Below are 24171 nucleotides of genomic sequence, written 5' to 3'. Positions count from 1 at the left end.
CTCTTGCTGGGAGAACTTATTTTGGTCGACGTTCAATCATTCATACCATCAGTAGAGTACTGTAATACGGTTTCTTTGAATAAAGACAAATGTGTCCCTATATGGATGGTCTTTGAGCAAGGGAGAGGGTGAATTTGGCAGAATTTGGTTCATTGTAAATCCCAGCCTTTGAATGGAGGGGAAATGAGTGTTTTCCTTTGTAAAATAGGAACACACATTGGTTCCCCAGTCCAGTGGACTGGAAAGCTGTGTAAGTTGGATCTAATTGCACCTTTTCCTAGAAGAGCTTTAAATAGAACAAATGGTTCCTGCTCATAACTGTGCTAGAATAAGAGGAAAATCGTTGATGGTGGCAAACATTTTTCCTCAGGATCAGAAAACAGGAGGGAAGCCACGGATCCCAATGGCAGAGCTGGATTGCATGCACAGACTTTGAGCAGGAGCCTCTCTGCAGCATGCTGTACTTGCTGCCGGCTGCCCGTTACCTTCACTCTTGCATGGGCTTTCTGCAAGGTGGATGGTTCCTGCCATTATTATTGTCTGCCCCTTTCCCACTTTCACTGTGGAAATGAAGCAAGTGGCTCCCTGAATCTGATGCTGCTTGCTTGGGAACCAGGACATGACATCTGCTTGAATTTTGCTATCTGGCTTTAAAGAACTCGCTAGCAGTACTTAGGTGATGATGACTGTCCAACTAGAATCATCTGAAATTTCAGTATCCAGAGTGAGGAGAACTGGAAATTTCAGAGCCGCTGTGCGTGGTCCCTGAGCTATTCACACTTATTTATCTGAAGTCTTTCTGCCCATGTCCCTGGTAAATCATGTTTTCGTATATTACTCTGGATGTTTTCTAAGAACTGTTTGTTTTCACATAGGTACCTAAAACTCCCAAGGCATTTTGCAGTGAGTGTGACTTGATTTAAAAGTTGAGTGTTGTGTTATGATTAATAGATTGCTTTCAGAGGCAAGTTGCAATCATGAATGAATTGGCTGAACATAAATTCCCCCAGCAAATGTGGCCTGTGTTGGAGTTAAATTGTGTTAAACAGAAAGATAAATTGTATAATGATTTTAGAATTAGCATGTCAAACCTTTTTCCTGCTAAAAATAATTTCAAAATAACTTTAAACAGTTCTTTAAATACTTGTGCATGGCAACAAAAGCATTAGAGTCAGATTTAAAAATAAGTACAATTAACACAAACAGTAAACAAAAAGTAGTTCTGGGGCTTCTATGCTGCATCCAGACAGAGGAAATACTTTTAACGTATTCCTGGCATTTGTGATGAGAATTGGATGTTTGTAAACAAGGCGGTTTTAGTTAATCAGTCCGAATGCAAGCAATTTTCCTTACTCTTTCTATAGCGAATGGGAATATTCATGGTCCAAGTGACTACAGTGTTGGACATCATTACATTTGTGTGTTGATCTCTCTGGCAGTGCAGTCATGACAGAGATGGTGTGGAGGCAACCTGACGACCGGTTGTGTCTTTTGAGTGAGGTCCTCATGGCGTAACCAAGATTGGCAGTTTAGTATTTAGATGATAGTGACTTTATCTAACTACAGTTTTATTTTTGTTGCAGATGTTTCTCACGTGCTTTGGGTTTGTTTTTGTTCTTGACAGTTATTATTTAACTTTGGCTAAAAGAGCTTGCTTTAGTTTTCCAAGTATTTCCTTTTCGATAAGGATCCTTTGAACGCTGATGAGGTAAACTGGCAAAACACCAGGTGATGCTGATGTAACTGCTGAAGTCAGAGCTGTATAATGAGCATGAAATCTGCTACTGACGTACAACACATCAGTCTTTTGTGCTTTCGTGTAATTCTTCACTCCTGTCTGCTTTTTAGAATTGCAGTGTCTCTTACCAATTTTATTTCAGTTAGTAACAATTTAAAGTACACATGTTTAAGCTTAATGCAAGAAATAATTTTCCAGGGCTTAGACACTTGTAAATTAAATGAGTAGGAATAGGTCCCCCCCCCTCCCACCCACACACCCTTAAATCCTAGCAGCTAGAAAAAGTGTTTTGTGTTGCTTACAGTAAGTATCAGTCTCTTATCTCTTCTACTTTATTCACTCAGGGACTAATTACGAACTTTTTACATGAAACAGCCTTACTGCAAGCTCACAGTGGGGCGCGCATCTATTTCTATCCTTATTGGAAAGTAAACCCTTAGGTCTTCTGGAATATATTATATGTTTTACAAGAAATAGCAATTGCTTTTCTGTCAAACAAAGAATTTTTTGTTCTCTATAGCTTACTTTTGACGATTAAGACAAAAACAGTTTTATAGTGTGTCAGGATCTGCTCTGCACTTACTGTAAAAATGTGCTACTATTCCCACAAATCTCCCAATTTTGATTCTTTTATACATCTGCTATAAAGCTGTGTTTTTAGCTGAAACTGCATGCAACATTCAGACCAACAAGAACATTTCTGCATATTTTTCCCAAAAATGGGTCTGGTCTTTAGAGGGGAAAATATTTAGATTTCAGAGAGGTTTTCTCCCTCTCATATTCCAAACATGAAATACTGAAAATTTGGTGGTGTATTAATCTGTAGAGAGATTCCTTTGGTCTGGGAATTCTGAAAAGCAAAATGAAAGAGAATGAGAGATTTAAATCTGAAAAAGAGTAACTCCTTAGGAGCAGCGTAAATATTTCCTAGAGAAAGCTGGTTAAATTTTACTGCACGCATTTTATCAGGCACTTTTTCCATGTAAAACGGGGAACAAGTGCACACACTGATACATCAGCTTCCACTGTGGATTTTGCACCATTGCAAATTATGGTATTGCAAAGGTGAAATAAGGTTATGTTCAGGATTCTCTGAGGGTAGAAGTCCCTCATTTTCATAAGACTGGAAATGGACATTCCAGGCAGTAAGACTTGATCCCAGCCCAGGGCTCATCTTCCTCTCCTTTAAAGGGTACAACTCTATCCATGTAAGGAGGCTAAGGGATTTTACTAAAATCCAACAGGCCCAAGTGCTTAGCAACTCTTTGGAATGGTCAAAAAAGTATAGCTAAAATATGTTTTTTAAACTCTGCCAGGGTGGCCTTCAAGCTCATCTCCAAGAATTTTGTCCAGCTGGACTGGAAATTTTGTTGGTTAATTTTGATATGTGATAAAGAAATCTTTGAGAACAAGAATAGTAATGGTTGATAGCTGCCAGCTTGAAAATTGTTCGTGATTCTCTGTAGTTTAGACAGGAACAGCCTAGCACATCTGTCATAATAGCAGATATATGGCATTCTGTGTCTAAGTTTTCTTGACAACCAGACTACTATAATGAAGAAAGATTTGTGTTAAAGACGAACTCCTTATTGGAAAATTCCCCTTGATTTTATTTGAGCTTGTTTGTACTGAATATTATTTACTTAGAAGGCATGGGAAACAGATTCTTTTAGATGTGTTTATTGATTGATAGGAAGGTGCTTTTCTCAGCACTTACCAAAACTTGAAAAACTTTTACATTACAGCAACAGAGATCACATTTGTATTCGTAAAGCTTCCCAACTCTGAAGTAAATGTATTGAAAACTTTTCCTGTTTTCTAAAGGGTTCTTTCTCTGTCTCTAACAGGGTAAAGATTTATCTCTGACTGTTTATGAGGGTCATAAAGCAATTTTCATCTTGAGTTGAACATAGCATCAGATAATGGGCACATTGTTTTGAAAATCTTAATTGAATTATTCTCTAGCAATGTATTTAATTTGTAGGTAAGTGTTAGGCAAAAAAACAACTGTATTTCCACGGTAAGAGTAAGACTCTAATGAGAAAGGAGGCTGTAACTCATAGTCCAAATGCTGTTCCATCCCCCATGTTTGATCTTGGTGGACTTTTGGTTTGCTTCAGAACAATTCAGAAATCAACTAAGACATGTTTTGGTGTTGTTTCATAGTGATAGGCTTCTTTCTAATGGTATTTAAAATATCGAGGCATATTTTTTCTCTGCCAAAAAGACTGTAAAATCACAGATTCGTACTGAGAATATCAGTTTCTGATCTCTATTAGGACCTGTATTTATTTACTTCATTAAATAATTTTATATATCTTTTGCTACTGTTAGGTCTGCAATGAAAAGGGAGCTAGGGATTACTTATCTGAGTTCTCTTTACACAACTGAAAATATTTTACTAAGTTTCAGTTGTTTCTGTTCTTGCACTCAGTGAAGTCAAAGGAGGAAACCTGATTTGATCTCGTCAGTCTTTATGACTGGTGTAATTAACTGACTGAGTCATGAGTCAGGAAAATAAAACAGCTTGACTTTCAGCAGCTCAGGCTGAGAGTTTACTGACTTTAAAGCTAAGCAAACAAACAAAATCTCCACCTACTTCTCATCCTGGCAATGCAGGAATGGACATCGTTGTACCCTTCAAATGATGCATACATGATATGGTAGTCATTGAAACAAAACAAAGCAGGATCCTGCCAGGCCTATTCTGGAGGAAGAACTGCTCACAGGTCCTGAGCCCAAGTCCATAGGCAGCTACCTGTAAATGTAAAGCCTAGAGCTTCTCACTGGGGCTCTTGAGGGAAAGCAGGACTAGGTACAGGAACACAACTAGGGCTGTGGAGAGCCAATGGGGAGAGCAGGTTACCCCAGAGGAGACATGGATAGATCAGATACACCAGATCCAAGCAGAGGTTACACAGTTAGCACTTCATTTTAGAAATGCTTTATCTGCAGGATCGCCTGACTTTTTTACTCACCAGTTCCCTACACGCCTGGAGTTAATTTCCTGCTGATGTTCCATTCTTATCTGTGGATTAGGTGAGCTATACAGCATGTGCTTAACTCTTTGCTCTGCCTAGCACTCACTGTATGCAACCTGTTGATATGTTAGTCCATGCTTAGCATTCACTGATGTAATTAGGTTCCGCATAAGAGAGTTGCTGCTGCTTTCTTTGAAGGCACAGAAAAAAGGACAGGAATTTCATAGAATCATGGGATCACAGAATCTGGAAAAGACCTCTAGAATCATCAAGTCCAACATCAACCCATTTCTACCATGTCCACTAACCTATGCCCTTCAGTGTCACATCTACATGTTTCTAGAACACCTTCAGGGATGGTGACTCCACCACTTCTCTGGGCAGCCTGTTCTAATAGTTGACCACCCATTCAGAGAGAATTTTTTTCCTAATGTCCAACCTGAATATATTCAAAGAAGAAAGTGGAGTCTCCCAACTCTTCAGAGGGTGATCTTAGCTATTGCTGGCTACAAGCTGTTCTTTCTGGAGGTATGCTCCAGTTTTTGAGTTGAAGCTGTGCTGCTGCAGAGAAAGATAGAACAAACACAAGGGTTTAAGCCCAAATTTATAGTCTGGTTGCAAGCTGGTGGTGAGACAGCTGCCTGGTCCGACATGGCTTTCTGGTTCTGCTTTCAGGATTGTTTGTATTTTTGATAGGGTGACCCTTTCAGTTAACCTGCAGATCAGTCTTAGAAAAAAAATAACCCAAGTCTCTTTTTCAGGGACAAGTTCTATAACACTGTCCTATATAGCCATGATTGTATTTGTATGCAGGCATGTGTTGATAAGCTGGGGCTGAAACAATTTAGGAAAGATCTCATAGATAAACTAAGAAAGAACATCACTTAAGACTAATTTTTCCTAACTCCTCATTTATTCCCAGGTCTTTACTATATGCCTGAGCTAGAAATAATTGTCTTTCAAATATTCAGTTGGAATAAGCACAGCTAAGAAAAACAGCTAAGAAAGTAATTGTCATGATATCAACAGGCTTCAATATATGCATGTTTGAATGTGGGCAGACCTACAGCCCTACCATTAGTTTTATATCACACAGTGACCAGAGAAAAAGAATTAGATTTGAGAAAACAAGAAAATTAGAGTTATCATAAGAGTTAACAAAACAAGAATAAACAGTATATTTGATGAACCAAGTGGTTTCCCAACTTAATTTCTGAAACATCACTTCAATCTTCAGTAACGCATGAACAATACTGGATTATTGATATTTTAAAGAAATTGGCTGTCAGTATCTACAATTTGTAAGGTGTGAATGGTTTAAAATGTCATAAATATTTATGAAGTTCCTGTGAATGGTGATAGGGACATCATACAAAAGCCTTGAAGTTATGAACTGAGGCAGAAAGGGTGTTGTATGCAACTTGCAATAAACGACTGTGCAGTACAATGGAAAGAGGAGCAAGGAAGAGTCTACTGTTTGGATGGGAAGCCACTGAGTGTGCAGAAACAAAAAGAATGTAGATTTAGAAATTCACCTCCTTTTAGAAAAGTTTGCTCTGCTTTTGCTGAGACGTTTTCAACTTTTCTGAACTATTAGATTTGTATTCTGCAGTCATGAGAAGTTTAGATGTTATCTATCCTTTTCCTCCCTATTCCTCTCTTCTGTTACTCAACTACTGCTGAAAATAGGACCAGAATAATACCAGAGGTATTTCTGCTGCTGTCACTGGAACTACACGAAAGGAGAATGTAGTCCTAAAAGAAGTAGTATAAATATTTTCTGGAAAAATACCCTATATACGTTTCTACTGAGGTTAAAGCACAGAAGTGCAGCTGCCACTGAAACCCTTTTGAGTAGCAGGCTCTATCCTTTTATAAAGCCCATCTGTCTCTACAGAGTATAAAAAATGCATGATCATAAAAAGCAGTGCTCCTTAGGGGAAAAATCTCTCTGTACTAATCTTGTAGTCACTTTACAAAACAGTTTTTAATCCCAAATTTGCATTTGATTTTCAGTCAGGAACTTTTGTGGTTTTTGCAAAGTTTTCTTATTCCATTAGAATAAGATATGAGGTACAGTTTGTTCAGGTGGCAAGTCCAGACTATGAATAAACCAACGTTATCATATGAAAGAGAATTAAACAGGCAGATCCAAGTGGGGATATATTAAGCCAAATTTAAGCTCCAGTAGTTGAATTTAGCCTGTACTAGATGTCTGGTTTGCCTCAGGATATATTCAGCTTTTCAGCTAATCGACTGAGGAAAACTGCCTCAGGTATGATAAAATTTACAAGACAGCTCAGTCGAATAGTTCTTGTTATAAATACTAGCTTAAAGGCATTCTTCTGGTCTTTGGGATCATGACTGTATTTGCATTTAATTATTATATTTCAAACTTTTTTGAACTTGATTAAAAATATTAGGCCAGCCAATTATATTATTATAGTGGTTTGTAGGTAGGAGCAGAACTTCATACCACTTTTTTACTACTTGGTGAATTTTCTTTGCACTTTTCCTTCTGATTATATCCAGAATCCCACAGGAGTGGAAAGTGTTACAATGTCTTTTCTTTAAAAGAGGAAAAGCAAAGGTGTTTTAGTGCTGTTCTGCTCTAGGGGATACAGAGCTATACCACAACACTCTGTCAGTGTAATCAACAAATAATTTAGAACATTAAGTCCTCTGCCTTATTTGAAACAAGGATCGGTGTGATACAGTCATCCTATCTTTTTTTCCAAACTTTGATTAAAAAAAAAAATCAGTAAAATAACCACTATTTTATTGTCTTACTTTGAAACAATCTAAAGCAAAACATCATTCATTTACTTGCTCACTGCTGAAAGCCCTATGGCAGAACTACAGTAGAACTACAGACTTCTTTTAACCAAACACTTGAATTTTGTACTTACAAGAGCTAGAATTCACTGTTGACATTTGCAGCTATTTACTATATAAGTGTAACAGCAAACTGCAGTTTGGTACATTTAAGCTGTTGCCTCGAGATACCGTTTCAATTCCACATCAAATTAGTGTTGATAAAAAATCTGCAGGCTTAGATGTGTTGATGAGTTTGGTTCCTCTCATATATTTGTATCAGTCATCAAATTATTACCAGGCCTGACCACAGCAGCCTGTGTGCTTGCCCAGCTGTGGTGCACCAAACACTGAGCTCCTGGCTGAGTGGCAGCAAAGCCCAGGCCCCAGGGCAAGGCTCTTCCAATCTCTGGCACTGGTGGAATAAAGGAACGCTTCTGTCTCTGTTGTTGCCTGTTGATCTGAGAGAAAGTTACAGATCTCATTTTGTCCTGTGATATGTATGTGCTGTGTTATGGAAGAGGTTTGTCAAAGGCAGCCCAAACAGAAATGTCTGCAGCTACACTGGCACTCATGATGCTTCTCGTTTGAGTCCCCTGGTGCTTTATTTGTTTAGGTTGTGGATTTTGTCTTCACTACTCGCTCTCTGGAAGGATTTTGAGGTTCAGATTCACCACAACCTAAATCAACGCTCACTGTTGAGGCCAAGTTGTAGCTTGGCCTTCCTATGCTATGCAAAGCAGGGTGTTTCACCACCTGCAGGTATTTCTTGATGTGCAGGACCAAATTGCCATTTGGAATGAAATTTCTATTTTATTTTTCATTTTGTATTATAAGATTTCTGTGCTGCTTTTACAGTTTTTGTAGTACTGATTTGGATTTCTTTCCTTAAAAGTTAATTTTCCTAAAAGTTATGTCCAGGGCAAGAAACGTGACTTTCTTCTAATCTTGTGACCATGATAGATGATGGATGTGCATTTCACAGGATGCAGTTCATGTAAGTACACATGTGCATCCTCATGTTTGAATTTCATGGCAGTGCACAGGCTTTCCAACTCTAAGGTATTCAGCAACAAACAGTGCATTTATAGCTGTCAATCAGCACAGTCTCCAAGAGCCGAGGTAATCACTGACTTCTGCAGCAGAGCCTGCCCTGCAGGAGCTCTGTGCTTGAGGACACCAATGGCCTGAGCCAATGCTCAGAGCAATGCTTGTTAACATTTACTTTCGTTCTTGGCATTCCTGGTTTACATTCACTAATTGAAGCTTATGTGTTTCCACTGGCAAATAAACATATTTAAACCAAAAATTATGCTTCCCCTCCCACCCCCCCCAATCATGTATTGAAAAGTTTTTTTTAGTGTACAGTCCAAGGAGCACCTCTGAGCCTGTAGCCATACAGTAGTACCTTTTTAATCTCTGCTCTGTTTGTGAGATTAACACAGATATTGTTGGCCCGTTCACCATAAGCAATTTACTCAGTATAGTCTAGTTCAATAAACATTAACACAATTCTTACCACTTCTGTTCAACCAAACATAACGAGCTTCCAGTGAAGGATAGCTCAGCAATATGTTATTTTGATATTAATTTCCTAGGTCAGCTAGAGATCCCAGCAGAGAAAAGACAAATCAAGGCTGACGCTTGGATAAAAAATCACATACTCGAAAAATTTGACATGGAATCCAGTGATGTCAGAAATCCTAGCTATTTGATGCTTCAAATTCAGACATTCTTCATGTAGACCAAAATAACAGACATTTATAGTGTACCTTACTGCTGGTGACTATTTAACAGCTAGGTGCTCTCACAGCATGGTACTCTTTATGTGCTCAGTAATGAAAGTTGGCTATTGATTTTTCTGTAGCTGCTTGTAACTATTATAGTTGATACATCAATAGAAAAGGAAAGCACAATGTTTCATAGCAGGCAGAAAATCAGAGAATACATGATGCTGTGACAGTAAATCATGGCATAATCTCAAGAATTGATAGATGGTTACTGCTAACTTGAAACCCATGGCTTTCTCTGAAAAGGCTGGCCTATAATCGCCCAATACTTTCTAACAGACTGACTGCCTGTAATAGTGGTAAAGGACACCACACAATGTTTCATCTTCAGAATAATGGTTTCCACGAGGCAAGTTGTTTTGTTGTGGTGGAATTCATTTTGTGTCTTACTGGAGAAGGAGGGCAAAAGAAGGATTTGAATGCAGTTTAGATTAACAGTTAGAGATTGTAGGAAAAAGATTGTTTTATTTTCAGGAAAGCACAAAAAGGTTATGTTTGGGAAAAAAAAAAAAAAAGGAGGAAGAGAAGTTGTCATTAATTTTTAACTTGCAAAAGTCTGCAGTTAGTTGAAAAGGAAACACAAAAGACCTGATTATTCTTGAGATCAAAATATTGGAGCTGTTCTGTCAAGAAAGGCAAATGCAGAGAAAATAACTTTACCACAGCCATTTCCAGCTCCACAGCATCCTGAAAGGGCGCCAAAGGCACGTAAGTAATTGAAAGCTCTTTTTAGTGCCTGCTTCTGTCTTTCCATGTTTCTGAGGGGGCACGACACACTCAAAATTTTACAGTATGCCTACTGAGGGTTTAGCAGGAAAGTTCTTAATTGCTCTGTTCTCTCCTTACTCCCTGGTTCAACTCTGGTATTTTTCTATGGTTTTAATTAATTATGGGCTCTTACTTTCCTGTCTCAAAACAGAAAGGGAGGAAGAATGACAAGTAGAAGTGAGCTGGCCAGCTGGAACACAGTGGGCAGTTGAGAGGATGCTGGTCCCGCAGTAGACTCTTGGCAATGTTCCTCTCTGAAGGAATACTTTCAGTGTGCCGTACTGTTTTCCAGCACTTCTTTAGAGAATGTGAGTATGATACCTGTCCTTTTCAACCTTGCCTGTTTCTCTATTCTCTGGCACCAAATGTTTCCCTGGAGATATGCTTGTAGACAAAAGGAAATGACTTTCTCAATTTACCCATTCAGCCTGCCTCAGGCTGAGCATGAAGAACAGTCTGCCTCATATGTTCTGTTCTGGGGTATGGATTTTCCCCCACTGGATGACAGGATAACATCGTCTGTCTCATCCTGAGAAGTTTGCTGCTCTCTTACAATCTGTGTTGGCAGAGGGGAAAGATACTGTTATAGTGTAATTCCCTATTCTGATGCTGAAATTCATCTCCTTCCTGAGAACTGCCTTCACCTGGCAAGCAGAGGTGTGCAATATATTTAAAATATTCATCAACTGGGGATGATTCTAAATGTAAGTTTTTCTTTATTAATCCTTGAATAATCTTACATAGTGAATTCTTAAAATTTCCTTACAGAAATGGCTGTGTGCAGACTAAACTTTTGGAAGCCATGTGGACTGTTTTTGGACTTATGTTATATTTTTCAGTTTGTCCCATTCTTGATTGCTCTGCAAAGGCCCAGAGTAACAGGGAGAACCTCTGCTCTATGAAGTTCATCCAGCCTCAATAGTGGCTTTGCAAGAGCCTGAGGAGCTGCAGTTTTCACTCCCCTTCCATTTCCTGCCAACATAAGTCAGTGGGATGTGCTCCAAGCCGTGAGCTTGGGAATGAGTGTTTCTGCACAGTCCCCTTCTGACTCCCAATTCATGATCACAGCTGTGTTCAAGGCTGACCTGTAAAGTTTGTTTCTTTCCTGTTTGCCACTATTTCCTCCCTCTCTCTCTCTCTCTTGGCTTTGATCACAATTCCATGGTTTCTCTTCCCTTCCTGTCCTTTTCCCCCTTCTTGGTTCTTGTTCTGCTCAAGTATCTTATTCTCTACCGTTCTTCCCCCACCACTTTTGCAATTCTTTCCTTCTCCCAGCTTCTGTGTATTTCTCCCACAACTACTTTTCAGTGTTTCTTTGCAGTGTTTCAGTTCTTCTTCCTCAGTTAGAGACAACCACTGCTTTTGTTTCCCTTCAGTGTCTAAGCTGGCATAAGCATCAAAGGGATAAGAGAAGAGCAGGGGAGTGGGACACGTGTCTGCAGCGTGTCTCCAATGAATGGCTGACAGTAGCAAACAGCCTTTCAGGTAAGAGTCTCTGCGATGTGTGTTTTTAACTAGAAATAAGTGAGGAACAGTTCCTAATATGTAGACTGTACCTTGTGGTATTGAAAGTATTTCATAAGTGGTCTGTTACAGCAGCAATCAAGTGAATTTTGCCATTGCATTCCTTTAGCGTGTTCCTCCCTCAGTGAAGCATTTAAGCATATGTCCAAATGAAAAATATATATTTAAATTAAATATATTCATTTGTTTATTTAAATATTTAGATATTCTCACATTCAAATATACTCAGTATGTGATTCTGGGAGCCTTGTCTAACAAAAGTAATCACTGATGTTAAGTGCTTATGCCAATACCAGCTAAAAATTTTATATAACAATATATTTGTTCCATGTAAAATACATTCAAGCTTGTATCTTAAACATCTACAATGTGTATTGAAGGTGGGATGGAAATTCCAAAAGTATTTCCAAAGCAGACACGAATATGCGTGTGAGTTATTTGCAAGTGATTTTTCCCACTTGTAGGAACTGTTTGAGCGATTCTTGCTAATATTCTATGGATATATTAGAAAGTGTAAAAGTGCACACCAACTGGGTTATTCTGAAATCCTCACTGTCTGCACACAAAGGCAGCTGCACAGAATGCAAATACTGCTTGATACTCATGTTTCTAATTACTTGTGAGATTTGTATCTAACAAATAAATGACCTAATTTTCTCTCAAGCATCTAATGCTTTTGTTATTTCAAAACCTTCTAATATATGCATTTTATTAAAAAAAAAAAAAGTAAAAGGAAATGTACTTGCTCAAGATGGTTAATCTTTTTTTTTCATGGCTTGCAACTGTCAGACAACCAGGTAATGTAAACCAATAATGATCATATTCATTGCATTTTGTGAAATAAAATCAGGATAAATCAGAAGTGATTAATAAATTTTATCTATAATCTAATGTAGTTTATTAAAAAAAAACCACAAAAAAAACACAAACAAAAACTTTAATCAACCATGAAATAGAAGGCTATTTCTGAAAATTCTGCAAGAAGCTTATCATTCATGACTTTGACATCCAAGGCTGAGAAGAATTACTGAAAACTTATTTTTTAAAAATACTGGTTTAATTCATAACTCTAATAAATAACCCCACTATTTATCTATATATATGTAATCTGTATTTTATTCACAAGAATAATTTACCAGACATTTCATCAAGAAACATATCTGCAATATAGCTGCTGCCGTGACTTCTTTCATCCTGCCTGCGCTATGTTTGAAACCTGCATGGGAGGCTGAACTGAAACCTGTCAGCTCCATGAAAAAGTGTTCTGAGGAGCAAAGGTCTGTTTATCAGAGTCTTCACTCCATTCATCATCATTTAGCGTCTCTAAGAACTTTCAGGGACTGATTTTTAATTGTTTGACTGTGCTACAGATTTTGATAGATAAAGAGAAGGGAAGATGTCTTTGCTTTTGTTTCTCTAAAGAATTCAGTAAAAATAGAGAAATAAAACAACACAGCAAAAGGAAATCCACTTTGTCCTGCATGTTGCACACAATGTTACAATTCACTTCTGAAAATACTGTTTTTGCCATTTTAGACACTAGCATGAAAATAGAGCAAGGAACTCCTGTAATGTTATTTCCAAAGGAAAATATCAAACTTGCTCAAAACGTATTCCACATACTTTATATCAGGTTCATTTAACTACTGTCTTTGGTCTTTAGCTTATTTAAACAAAGCTGTTTTCAATTGGTTCTATCTTACGTAGTATCTTTAATGCTCTGGATTTAACCACTTTTTACAAAGATATCTCTAGTTTTCATTACCAGATAAAGTAACTCAGATAGCATATAAAATTCTTCTGAGCTCCATAGTCTGTTATGGAGTCAGAAACAACCATAAATAAGAGGACTGATTTCTGTATTTCCATATTCATCATGAGTCTCGCAATTTCAATGTTTGATGAATTTGAACTTCTTGCCTATGAAATTTGCTTTCACTGATGTGGATACAAGAAAGGGCCCTTATAGTCGTCATCACTATCTCTTTCATCATTTTGTTCAAGTCACACATCTCCATTTAGATAGTTTGTACATTAAGTCTATAATTTTCAATTGAGTTATGTCATAATAATTGTTCATCTTGATTTCTAGAAACAGAGCCTCCATTTTATCCACAGATGAGATCACCCAAAAGACAGTGATGTTGACTTTTACGTAGGCCTACTTCTAATATAATTAATCACAAATTAATATAACATAGCTGAACCTATAAATGTGTTTTTATAGACTTCCATGGACTGTGCACAGAAGCCATTGTTTGCTGGGTTTAATTCTTAACAAATAGCATTATCCTCATTGTATTATGTCTCAGTTACCACTGAGATACCAAAGCATTTCTTCCTTTGATCTTAAGAAACACCACTTTCAAGACTCCCTTCCAAACTCACTGCTTTGCTATCTTTGCATCCTCCCTTTTCCTCTGCTACATCAGACAAAAATTGTGTTCACTGTATTCACTGTCAAGGTCCTGTAGCTGTTCCTTCCATATTTATCATCAACCATCCAGCATCATGAGGTCACTTCCTGCCTCTGGCTTGCCCTACAATGCCATCCCTGTCTCACCCGCACCCTTTCCAGGCTAAGTGCCTTTCTGCTTTCTCCACTCTGACTCATGCTGAGTTGGAGCTCTCCCCAGCACTCTTGATCTACCTACTTCATATTCGCTCTCAAAGCTTTTACTGTGACATTTAAGAAAGGTGACCCTGGGCTGTAAATGTGTTGGAATTGTGCCTCTCATCTTTATATTCTCTTCCAGTTAAAACCTAGCTATCACTGCATATGTGCATCACAAACTTTAAAGGAATATAGGCTGTTAAGAATTCCTCATCAGAAAATTAGGAAATGTTATACTACTAAGAGTTTTACTCTGAACAATGAGCTTTTCACAGTGAAAGGATCCTCCTCGGTAGATGTCTCATTTTAAATTCTCTGGTGTCTCTCCCAGCCTTTCTGTGGCTGGGGAATTCCTTCCAATAAGTCTTCTATTTGAAATACTGTTAGTACAGCAAAAAATAATTAAGAATCAAAGAGAGCAAATATTTTGTCAGAAACTAGTATGTGGAAAAATGTACTAAAATAAATCTTGTCTTTATCTATTAGCCAGCTTTCAGCTAATAATAAATTATATTCAGTCCCTCCCTTGTTATAAATACATATTGATTAATTTTAAACTCTGAACTTCAGAATGAGTTATATCTGGTCATTGCTAAACTGCTCTCTTCACTAAGGGGAGAAAAAAACCCTCAACACCTATTATACTGCATTTAATTAAGACAAGCATCAGCTTTATGTACCATTATTTGTTTCTGCCAAATCTCAATGGCATAAATATTGAACAGTCACATCTCCTGAATACTAATTTATCCTTCTTTAATTCCAAATGATTACATAAAATTTAGGAAAAGTTTCCTTGCCAACATTATCCTCTTCTACTTATTGTAGATAGGTATGAAGTTAGGATATGAGCCTGATTTTAACAAGTGCGTGGAAACTATTTTTCTAAATTCAGATGTGATGTGGGGAAGCTTGAAGGACATGGCTGAATGCTGATTGTACAGAGCCCCTTGACTGCCTGTTCGCCAGGTACTGTCTTAAAAGTGCGCTTCAGTGAACTTCGGATGAATATTAAAAAAACTGTCAATGGATTTAATAAAACCATCTCGTAATAATGACAGAACTATAAATATGTGCTGTTGATAACATATGTATGCAATCGATTGTGAAAATATGTGCATATTTACAAACAATGACAAGAATAAACTGCTAAAGTGAGCATTTTGGCTTCAGAGCTGTCTGAAGAGTCTTCAAGACTTAAGTGTTTTCTGTTACAGGAATTAAGAAGAGACTCAGTGAGTACCAGTCTGTTCCTGGATGGGTGCTCCACCATGGACTTGTATTGGCTTGTCAGGGCAGTCTTTGTTATGCTAGACTTCGCATGTTCAGAGCACCCACTTCAGATCTTGCGCTGAAGGTGCTACTGAAGACAAAGTATTGTTTTCTGGTAATTTTTGTTATCTTGCTGAAGAAGTAGTAGGCCAGTTTACAGAAGGGAAATCTTTGACCCTGAAATTTATAAATGACTTACACTTATCTTGTAAGAGCATGAGAATAGCCATACTATGGCACTATGGCTCGTCTAAATCGTGATCCCATCTTTGACAGTGACCAGGAACAGATGTCCTAGGGAACAGTGTAAGAAGAAAACATGGAATGATCCCTACCAGCAGCAAGTGCTGAGGTTCCAGCTGCTGGAGGTTACAAACGGAACTAACAGTCCTCTGTATTTCACAGTTCTCAATGGATTTTCTTTCCAGTAATTTCTCCAAGTGACTCTTACCACAAAAACTACAGCATTCTCTGTATCTGCTGTCTTGAAGAACATGCGGTGGCATTTTGAGCTGACCACCTGCTAACTTAATTTATTTAGTTCTGATACTAAAATTTGCAAGTGATGGGAGAGTAGATGATGATATTTTGACTAATTCTTTTTTTTAAGTTATGTTCCCATTTTTTATGGACTAAGCTTTGAAAAGTTGGTGCAGTTTCTTTAACTAGAATGTGTAAAAGGCACATCTGTAGCTGTTGAAAATAGAGTGGGATTATTAGACAGGCTGCAAAAAAAATCCAAATATGCAATGTCTTAAGTTGTGCCATTATATCTGTATCAGATTTAAGGGTCTGTAAGCCTGCATGAATTCTTTCATGTATAATTCTCCACTTGTATTTCCTATTTCACTTTTCATGCCCGTTCTGGTCTGACAAGACCTTCTGCCTCAATAACTCCTTTATTTCTTTGTCGTTCATTTTGTTTTTGTGCCCCTAAGTATCATCAATACGACCAACACGTAATCAGTATCCCTTGTTATTTTACTTCCAGTTGATGCTTACACACTAAATTTTTGATCTGCATATATCATACTGCAAATTAATCCTTCAATACAAGCCATGGAAGTGAAATTATGTACAGCCCAGTGTTTCACTATTGTCTGCTGCTGGTTTTTTTTTTTTTTTTTTTTTTTTTTTTTTGTGTGTGTGTGTGTGTTATGTTTTCTGTATATTTATGCTGCAGGCTCACTGAGGCACAGACTCTGGCTAGTCTGTACATCTGATAGACCAGCAATGTTATATAAAATATACTAAAAAATGCAATAGCTAATTTAAGTTTGTTGTTTTTTTTTCAGCTCCAGGGTTTTTCAGAACTGTGTTGATTTGATTTAATGGCACAAAATGAAACTAAGCACAGGCAGGCTCTGTGCAACTACTCCTGTGTGTTCACAGGAAGCTTCTCATTCAGCGTATTTAATCTATGTGAAGATCCTAACAGGAAGGGTTTTTTTTCAAAATTACCTGCAGTGGAGCCCAGTACGAAATCTGCTCTCCTTCCATGTCTACCCTTGAGCTGTAGGGAAACTGAAAGCATGGAAAGATTTGCTAATATTCTTCTTACCCAAAAGAAATGGGTATGGAGTGTTGCCTAGTCAGAGTGGATCTCTGGTGTGGTTTGTTTGAAAATTGAGTTTTTTGGGTTTTTTTTTCCCCCTTTCTTTAACGAAAAGGCCATTATTTGCCATCCATAGCAAGTAAATGTTTACCATTTCTACAGGTCCACAGGTCCCTCTTGACTCACATTAAGTGAGATGTGAGATCGATAGTGGCTCTGCAATTATTTGCCTATTGATAAAACCTTCATTTCTTAAATGAAGTACATTTATCTGTGCCCTGACAGTGATAAGAGAGCAGTACCAGTAAGCTGCTGCCTACTCTAGCATTTAGCTCCAGGCAGACAAGTGCTTGGACATGGGTCAAATGATGTCTAACTTTCTTCCTATTGGCATTTCACTTTATAAACTGCTTTGATGGAAGGCTTGACAAATCATCCTTGCTGAATTCAGATAATAAAAACAAGCAGGACAAATGGGAAGTTTTGGGAAAAAGTGAACAGTGGCTGATTTCAGGTTAACTGAACAGTTTGTAATGTTACTGGATTGTGAAATGATAAGAGATTTGTTACATCAGAAGATGATAAAAAGTAACCTGTATTATAGACAGTTGTTTGGTTCACAAATTTAAAAAAAAAAAATCATTTAAATCAAATTGAGTGGTTGAAAAATTGATCTTAAATCAAATTGAGTGGTTGAAAAGTTGATCTGAACTTTATTTTGTGATAGGAGGGAAATTAAAGAAACATTGAGACAAATTTTCGCTCTGGTAAAATCAGTGAGAAATTCTATTTGACTTTAGTGAAGCCAAGATTTCACTACAGTGAGTCATGGCAATCTATTTCTTCCCCAGTATTAGAGAATTCAACATTTAAATAAATAATTAGAATGAATAGGATAAAATAGAAGAAATTTCTAGCTCTGTCACAGTAGAAAAGGAGTTTCCAAACTGCTGTCAGATTCATTAGTGATAATTCAGAGGTAAATGGACTCAGTTGCTTTTCCTGTCTGCAACATATGTTGATTTAAGCTAGCAATTTTTGTTGATGTGTACTGTGGACTGTACTGGCTATATACTATAGAAAAATTAGTTGTATTACTGCGGGTAAAGAAATTGCATTATTGACAACTTGGCTAGCTTTTAGAGAGACAGTTATGTTAATTCCTATTTATTGGGAAGTTTGATAAAGACTTGCGCACCTATCTGATAATCAACTTTCTCAGATATGTCCTTTCTGTTTTTTGGACATGAATTAAGAAATGTAAAGCCTGCAGAGCAAATGGGAAAAGTAGTTTTAATACCCAAGTCTCTCAAAGATTCCTTTCTTCTTTTCCAGTTCTATTACTATGTGCCTACTCAATGTTTCCATCAATTGTACAATGACTATTGTGGAATTGCTTGGTTCACCTTCCTTGAAAGAAGACTCAAATGCAACTGAGAAGTAAAAAAAAAGAAAAGAAATCCAATTTTTATTTGTGTCTCTCTTGAGCTACTGAATATTTTTTTGAATGTCTTAAGATTGTGGAAAAAACTTGAGTGCAACACTTAAGTTAAATTTTGATTTGGAGTCTACCAGCTTCCCTCCCTTCCTCTGTTGGAATTAACAGGAGAATATATCTCTTCTTCCTCTCCAGGGCCTGGCAGTGAGTGGACCAAGTGAAGTGGCAAGAGAAGCCACTGAGGACAGACAGACAGTCACTGAAGCATGAACAATTTTTTAAGTATGGAGAGGTAAAGTGTGTTTTTTATAACCAATAGGGGAAATTTAAAAGTTACCTAATTCTAAATGTATTAATTCTAGGTAGGTTAAACTAAAGAGAGGTCACACCATCTAAAAACATAAGTTACCAGAATGTTTTGGTTTCTTCAGCTGTATCATGTACTTGGCAAGGTTGCTTAGATGGGACAGGTGGCTGGAGAAAGGAGTAGATCTCCAGTGCTTGGATGTGCCACTCACATGGCTGCATAAAGAGTTGTGCACTGCTGGCTACAAAGGTTGCAATAAATATACATCTGTCTAAGCTTCAGCAGCATCTTTACACTACCAAATCAAAAGCATTTTCTTATATAAATCCTTTGGAACCTCTGGCAAATATATAATGAACAATTTACCTCTCTCATTTAAAAGCTAACAAGCAAGACTGATACAATTAAACTGTAATTTCGAAAATTTTTGTATACGTTATGAGTTTTGAATGTTATTTTACTATTAGTTTACTAAGCCTATCACTTCTGAAATGTTAGGGGAAAAAAAAGAGACTGTTATTTGCCCTTGAGGAGATGGCCATCCTACGAAGATACAGACAATAAGGTATAGTCAAGAATAACAAACAGCTTTACAAGGCAGCTTTGTAACTGTGATTATAAAAAGCCAAATGGTTTCTTCTCAGTAAATGAATGTTGTGGATTACTGAGTTTGTGCTGGCACAGAAGCAATAATATAAGGCTTTACTGGTTTAGTGAACACCACAGAGGGGACATCCTCAGAAATGAGAAAGGTTGGTATTTCTTGATATGCTTCTTATTCCATTAAATTTTACAGAGTCAGATTTTCAATGAAAGTCAGCTCAGGCTTTTGAAATATTGTTTTGATTAATAATGTGTTTTCAGCATTAAGTTCAGTTTTCTGTTGAGATACCTTAAGAAACAAAGATATGCATCGAATGCATCTCAGTACTTAGATACAATAATTGCTCCCAATGTTTTTCCACAGAATTTGCTGCTTAGCTAGTTTTTACAACTCTGCTGAATGCTCGCCAGCTTTGTAAGGCACTTTAGTGTCTTAAAAAACCTGACTCACTCAACTTCATCCAGACAACTCATTCATACTTTTGGGTAGTTAGCTGGAAAAGTTATGTGTGTTTTTTTGTTTCAGTTTTATCATCATTCTCTACAAATATATGCCTTAGCTCTTTGGGTCAAGTGGCAACATCATTGTATTTTACTATTTATAGAATAGCATCTAATAGTGACCTTTAACTAATTGAGTTATGCAATGCATAATAGTGAATTAATAGTTGGAAAGGTGTTGACTCTTTTGTTGCTACCTTGTTTCTGTAAAGAAGCAATATGACTGCAAGGCTCCCATTAGCAGGAAAAGTAGCTCTTTTTATAGTAGCATAAATGAGAGAAAAATGCTATTTGTGTTTTGAGAGAGCTTCATCTAAACTTTCCATAAAGATTCAAGCACTATAAATATCACACAGAAGGACATATTTCAGAGAGTAATTGAGTTTTCACAGCATATGCAAAATTGTCTTACTCCTCTTGGTTTATCTGCAATTGTATTATAACAATTTATTTGTAGATTTTTATTCCTTTACAGAGAAGCTTTAAAAAAAAAAAAAAGATAATTAAAGAAAAAGATCATTAAATGTCAGCACTGCTGATATTTCTTTCATTGTTGTGCTTGGCTCAACTGTTTACTCTCTTTGTAGACAAACAACTTCTGAGTAAAACCATAATTTTTGGCTATGGAGAAATTGCTGGATCTGACCTTATTTATGTTTTTAAGTCTCTCTTTTCAACTGCCTGTAAATAAAAAATAACTGTAAATAAGAAATTCACTTAGCCAAAGTTTATTTAGACCAGTTCTATTAAGTCAGCAGTGTGCAAACCTGAAACAGAAGACAGGCAGAAAAATCTGTTCCTATGAAGTCAATAGGAATCCATCCCCCTAAGCCCTTTTTTTATTCCTGGCGTTGGTGATTTTTCTTGACTGATTCATTGAAGGGCACTGGTTTAACTAATTTGTCTTGCATAGGTATCTTTCCTCTGCGTCCTCTCTGCTAGTGCAAAACAATCTTCCCTTTAAAGGTTATTTCCTACCTAGATTTGTCATAAAGCTATTATCATTAATCTGTGCTTCAAGAGTTCCTTTCACTTTTTAAAGACCATGAGTTATATGCCTGATTTATGTGTTACAGTGTGACAACCGTATGCAAACAAGACTGTTTATACTTACCTGAAGTTCCTTTAAAAAGAATATTTTAACCATATCTCCAAATCATCTGCTTTATATAAGCAAATATCATAAATATCATAAAAATATGCCAATCTGTATTTTCCTCTGTCCTCTGGAATCTATAATAAAATGTTATCTTTGTTCAGGAATATTCAGAAAGTATGTAGAGTAAGCTTACAATACTCTACTAAATTCTGTAGGTTTTAAAAACCACTTCAATCAAAACCCACTTTTAATCTTTCCATTTAATTGTCCTGCAAGTGATAGTTAAAAGATGATCATCTGTTTACTGTGGACCTCATAAAATATATTTTAAAATCATATTTGTTTTTCAGGAAACAATAACAAAACCAAAATATATTCAGCAGTTTTAGGGAAAAAAGAAACAATGCAAGAGTAGTAAGGAAGGAAAAATGTAAGCATGAAAAATAGGATTTACTTACCTAAACTAAACAGCACCAGGAATTTGAGACATACAAATTCTCGTAGATCAAACTGCAGGGAACGAAGCTTTGCTACTAGTTCTTGTGCATGGCTCATAAGGTTGTTGAGGGTGGCTCCAGCTTGTGATGCTATTACGGAATAATCTACCTGTAAAAGAGAAATACATATTTCTGTGAAATACATCTGTCTGTGTCTGCAGAACCACTTTAGAATATTTCAAGTAGTCACATAGTCACAAGTAGCTAGGATACTCCTGGATGAAAGAATCACTCTCAATTTAATGATGTTATCAAGTTAGGATGATTTCATATACAAACCCATTTTAGCACAACAGTATATATTGGAATTATTATTAAACCATACATCTTAATGGTATGTCACATCTCTGTGAATGCTGGTTTGTCTGTATTAGCTTGTGTTAGAGGCTTTATATATGACTATTGCTTATGACACTGGGAGTCTCGTATTAGTTTGTTTTATACACTTGGTGTCTCTTGTTCTTACTGTAACTATATGATCTTGTGGAGAGAGACTGATGAAGTTGGGCTTTGCACCCACACCAGGCATATTAGTCCTGAGGGATATAAAGTTATTCATGGGAAACAATCCGGTGCCCGTAACTTGGCCAGAAACCTCTATTTAAGCCCTGAAATGTCAGTGTATTCCCACAGGAAGTGGACGTATTGTGAGGGTAATTTCTGTTCTCTTTAGCTACTCAAAATCCTGGCACTTTCTGGAGCTGGTTCCAAGGGACTTTTTCTTGCAGTTCCTTCTCTGCTGTGGGAGGAGGAGTGGGCAGGTGTATGGCACAGGCCAGCTTCACAGACACAGTCCCAGGCAGCCACGGTGGTGCATGAAGCCCCTTGATCTACAGCACAGTAAGGAGTGTGACTGCAGGGGAGGTCTGCTGCCCTTGACATGCTGCCCTTTCCTTTTCAGAGAGACTGGCCTCTCCACAAGCTGTTCTAAACGTCTCTTGTGTGTAGAGGACCAACAGAAAGCTGTGATGAATGCACTGTATTTTAAAACAGCAATGTTTATTAGCCAAGGGTACTTAAAACCCTTCCTATCTGATATACTCAATTGCAATTCTTGAAATCAGTCAGTCTCACCACTGTGTATACTAAAACATTTTTATGGAAATGCTAGTGTCATTAAGGGGATGCATCCATACAAATGGCTGCACCAGCCACTGCCACTGCTAACTTCTGTAGAATTCGTTATGGAATGATGAAAGCTGAGACATACTCAGGCTCTGTGGCCTCTGGGAATGCCATGATCTAGAGACAAAGCATAGGGGCTATGATGTGCTAGGTGTTTTCAAAATGCCTTTCTTGCCTGGCTATTCTAATATTTGCAGAGCTTTAGTCTCTTAGGGGCCTCCACAGCAACAGGGGAATTGACAGCCATACTTCATATAACCACATGCTGGTGAAGCCTGGCTTTAAACTAAGGCAAAGCCCAATGGTAAGTGCACACTTTGGGTTAACAGTGTGTTTAAAGATGTCAGTGCACTAATCCAGTCTTTAAGGCCTCTCATAATAAAGTACTTAATAAAGAAGGACCAGATACCACTGAAGGAAATAGAACAGTACCAAAAATTTTGTTTTTCCAGGCACTGATCCCTTAGAATTTATATTTTCTAAATAAGTGGATATGGATACTGTATTTTGAAACATGTTTTTTCTTTATTTTAAAGTGTTAAATTGATTTTGCTCAATCATAAACAGCTGTAAAGCAAGAAGAAAACTCTAGGACTTAAACCTGTCAAAATTTCAGCCAGGAAAGATAAGATAGATGATTGAAAAGGACTAAAACTGACCTCTCCTAGAGATGACCTTTTTGTAATCAATAGGTTACAGACTTTAATAAGACATTTTATTTATATATACTTAGTGCTCCCAAGACATTGATTGGAAGCAACTGTACAAGAAAAATGAAGTTATTCTTTTGGCATGGATTTTAAAAATAGCACTGCAGAGCATTTAGTGTTGTGCTTATGTTTCAGTGAAGTCAATGGATTATGCTTAAATATCCTATAAGATAGTTTTTATTGCCGTCTTTTATACTTGGAAACACTGAAGTGGTGACATTAAATTGTTTATCCTTGTCCAAAGAAATCTGTGACAAAACTAGGATCCAGTCTTCGTGACTCCCAGACAAACTGTCTTTCGAAAACTGCTTTCTATTTCATCTGTTCTCTCTCTCTCTCTCCCCCCCTCCACATACATGAATTTATTTATTTATTTATTTATTTATTTATATATAAGGATATATGTTTACTTAAATAGTAATAAATAAGTAGTAACGTGCCCAAATACTTTTTATTCATAGAGCAGTTTAACATGGTGATACGATTCAACTACTTCCTATTGAGAAACTGGTCACATACAAATATCAACTCATTCTCAACTTAATTTCCCTTTTGTAATGTTAATGCTTTGTTAAGTGGAGGAAGAAAGCTCGAAATCCCTCACTGAGGTTCCAGTTTGAGGGGGAAATATGCCTTTCAATTCATAATAAGATGTTAAGATGTCTGGATGTCAAGAATATCAGTGGCTTTAGTGCAGCAATTATGCCGTAATGGAAAAGCCCAGTAGATGTCTGGATCTCCCACCATCCCTCTACTGGAGAGCTCTCACACAACCTGCTACTCTTTCAGGTGCATTTAATATTTGCAACACCAGCAAATTTGTCTGGGAGGCAAG

The 24171-nt window shown here is 37.2% G+C and overlaps 2 protein-coding genes across 14 annotated transcripts in view; one reads left to right on the top strand and one right to left on the bottom strand.

The window, feature by feature from the left end:
- Window positions 1-24171, bottom strand: part of NR5A2 (nuclear receptor subfamily 5 group A member 2) — an 87003-nt gene that overhangs the window by 4587 nt on the left and 58245 nt on the right. For all 5 annotated transcript variants that reach the window (XM_090146175.1, XM_090146174.1, XM_090146178.1 and 2 more), the window contains one exon: window positions 21463-21610. In XM_090146175.1, the coding sequence (XP_090002301.1) occupies window positions 21463-21610 (148 nt within the window). The remainder of the gene's footprint in view (window positions 1-21462; window positions 21611-24171) is intronic.
- The window catches only part of ZNF281 (zinc finger protein 281), a 128609-nt gene that overhangs the window by 84872 nt on the left and 19566 nt on the right, over window positions 1-24171 (top strand). For 7 of the 9 annotated variants that reach the window (XM_090146158.1, XM_090146155.1, XM_090146154.1 and 4 more), the window contains 3 exons: window positions 10243-10399; window positions 11468-11576; window positions 18690-18786. The gene's annotated coding sequence lies outside the window, so the exon portion shown is untranslated. Of the gene's footprint in view, window positions 1-10242; window positions 10400-11467; window positions 11577-12741; window positions 12768-15124; window positions 15199-18689; window positions 18787-24171 lie in introns of those variants that run through there. The other 2 variants (XM_090146156.1, XM_090146159.1) reach the window with 2 other exon arrangements.

Source organism: Phasianus colchicus, chromosome 9 (assembly GCF_987193195.1).
Source record: "Phasianus colchicus chromosome 9, bPhaCol1.hap1.1, whole genome shotgun sequence".
Lineage (NCBI taxonomy): Eukaryota > Metazoa > Chordata > Aves > Galliformes > Phasianidae > Phasianus > Phasianus colchicus.
This window is presented reverse-complemented; position numbering and strand designations above follow the sequence as displayed.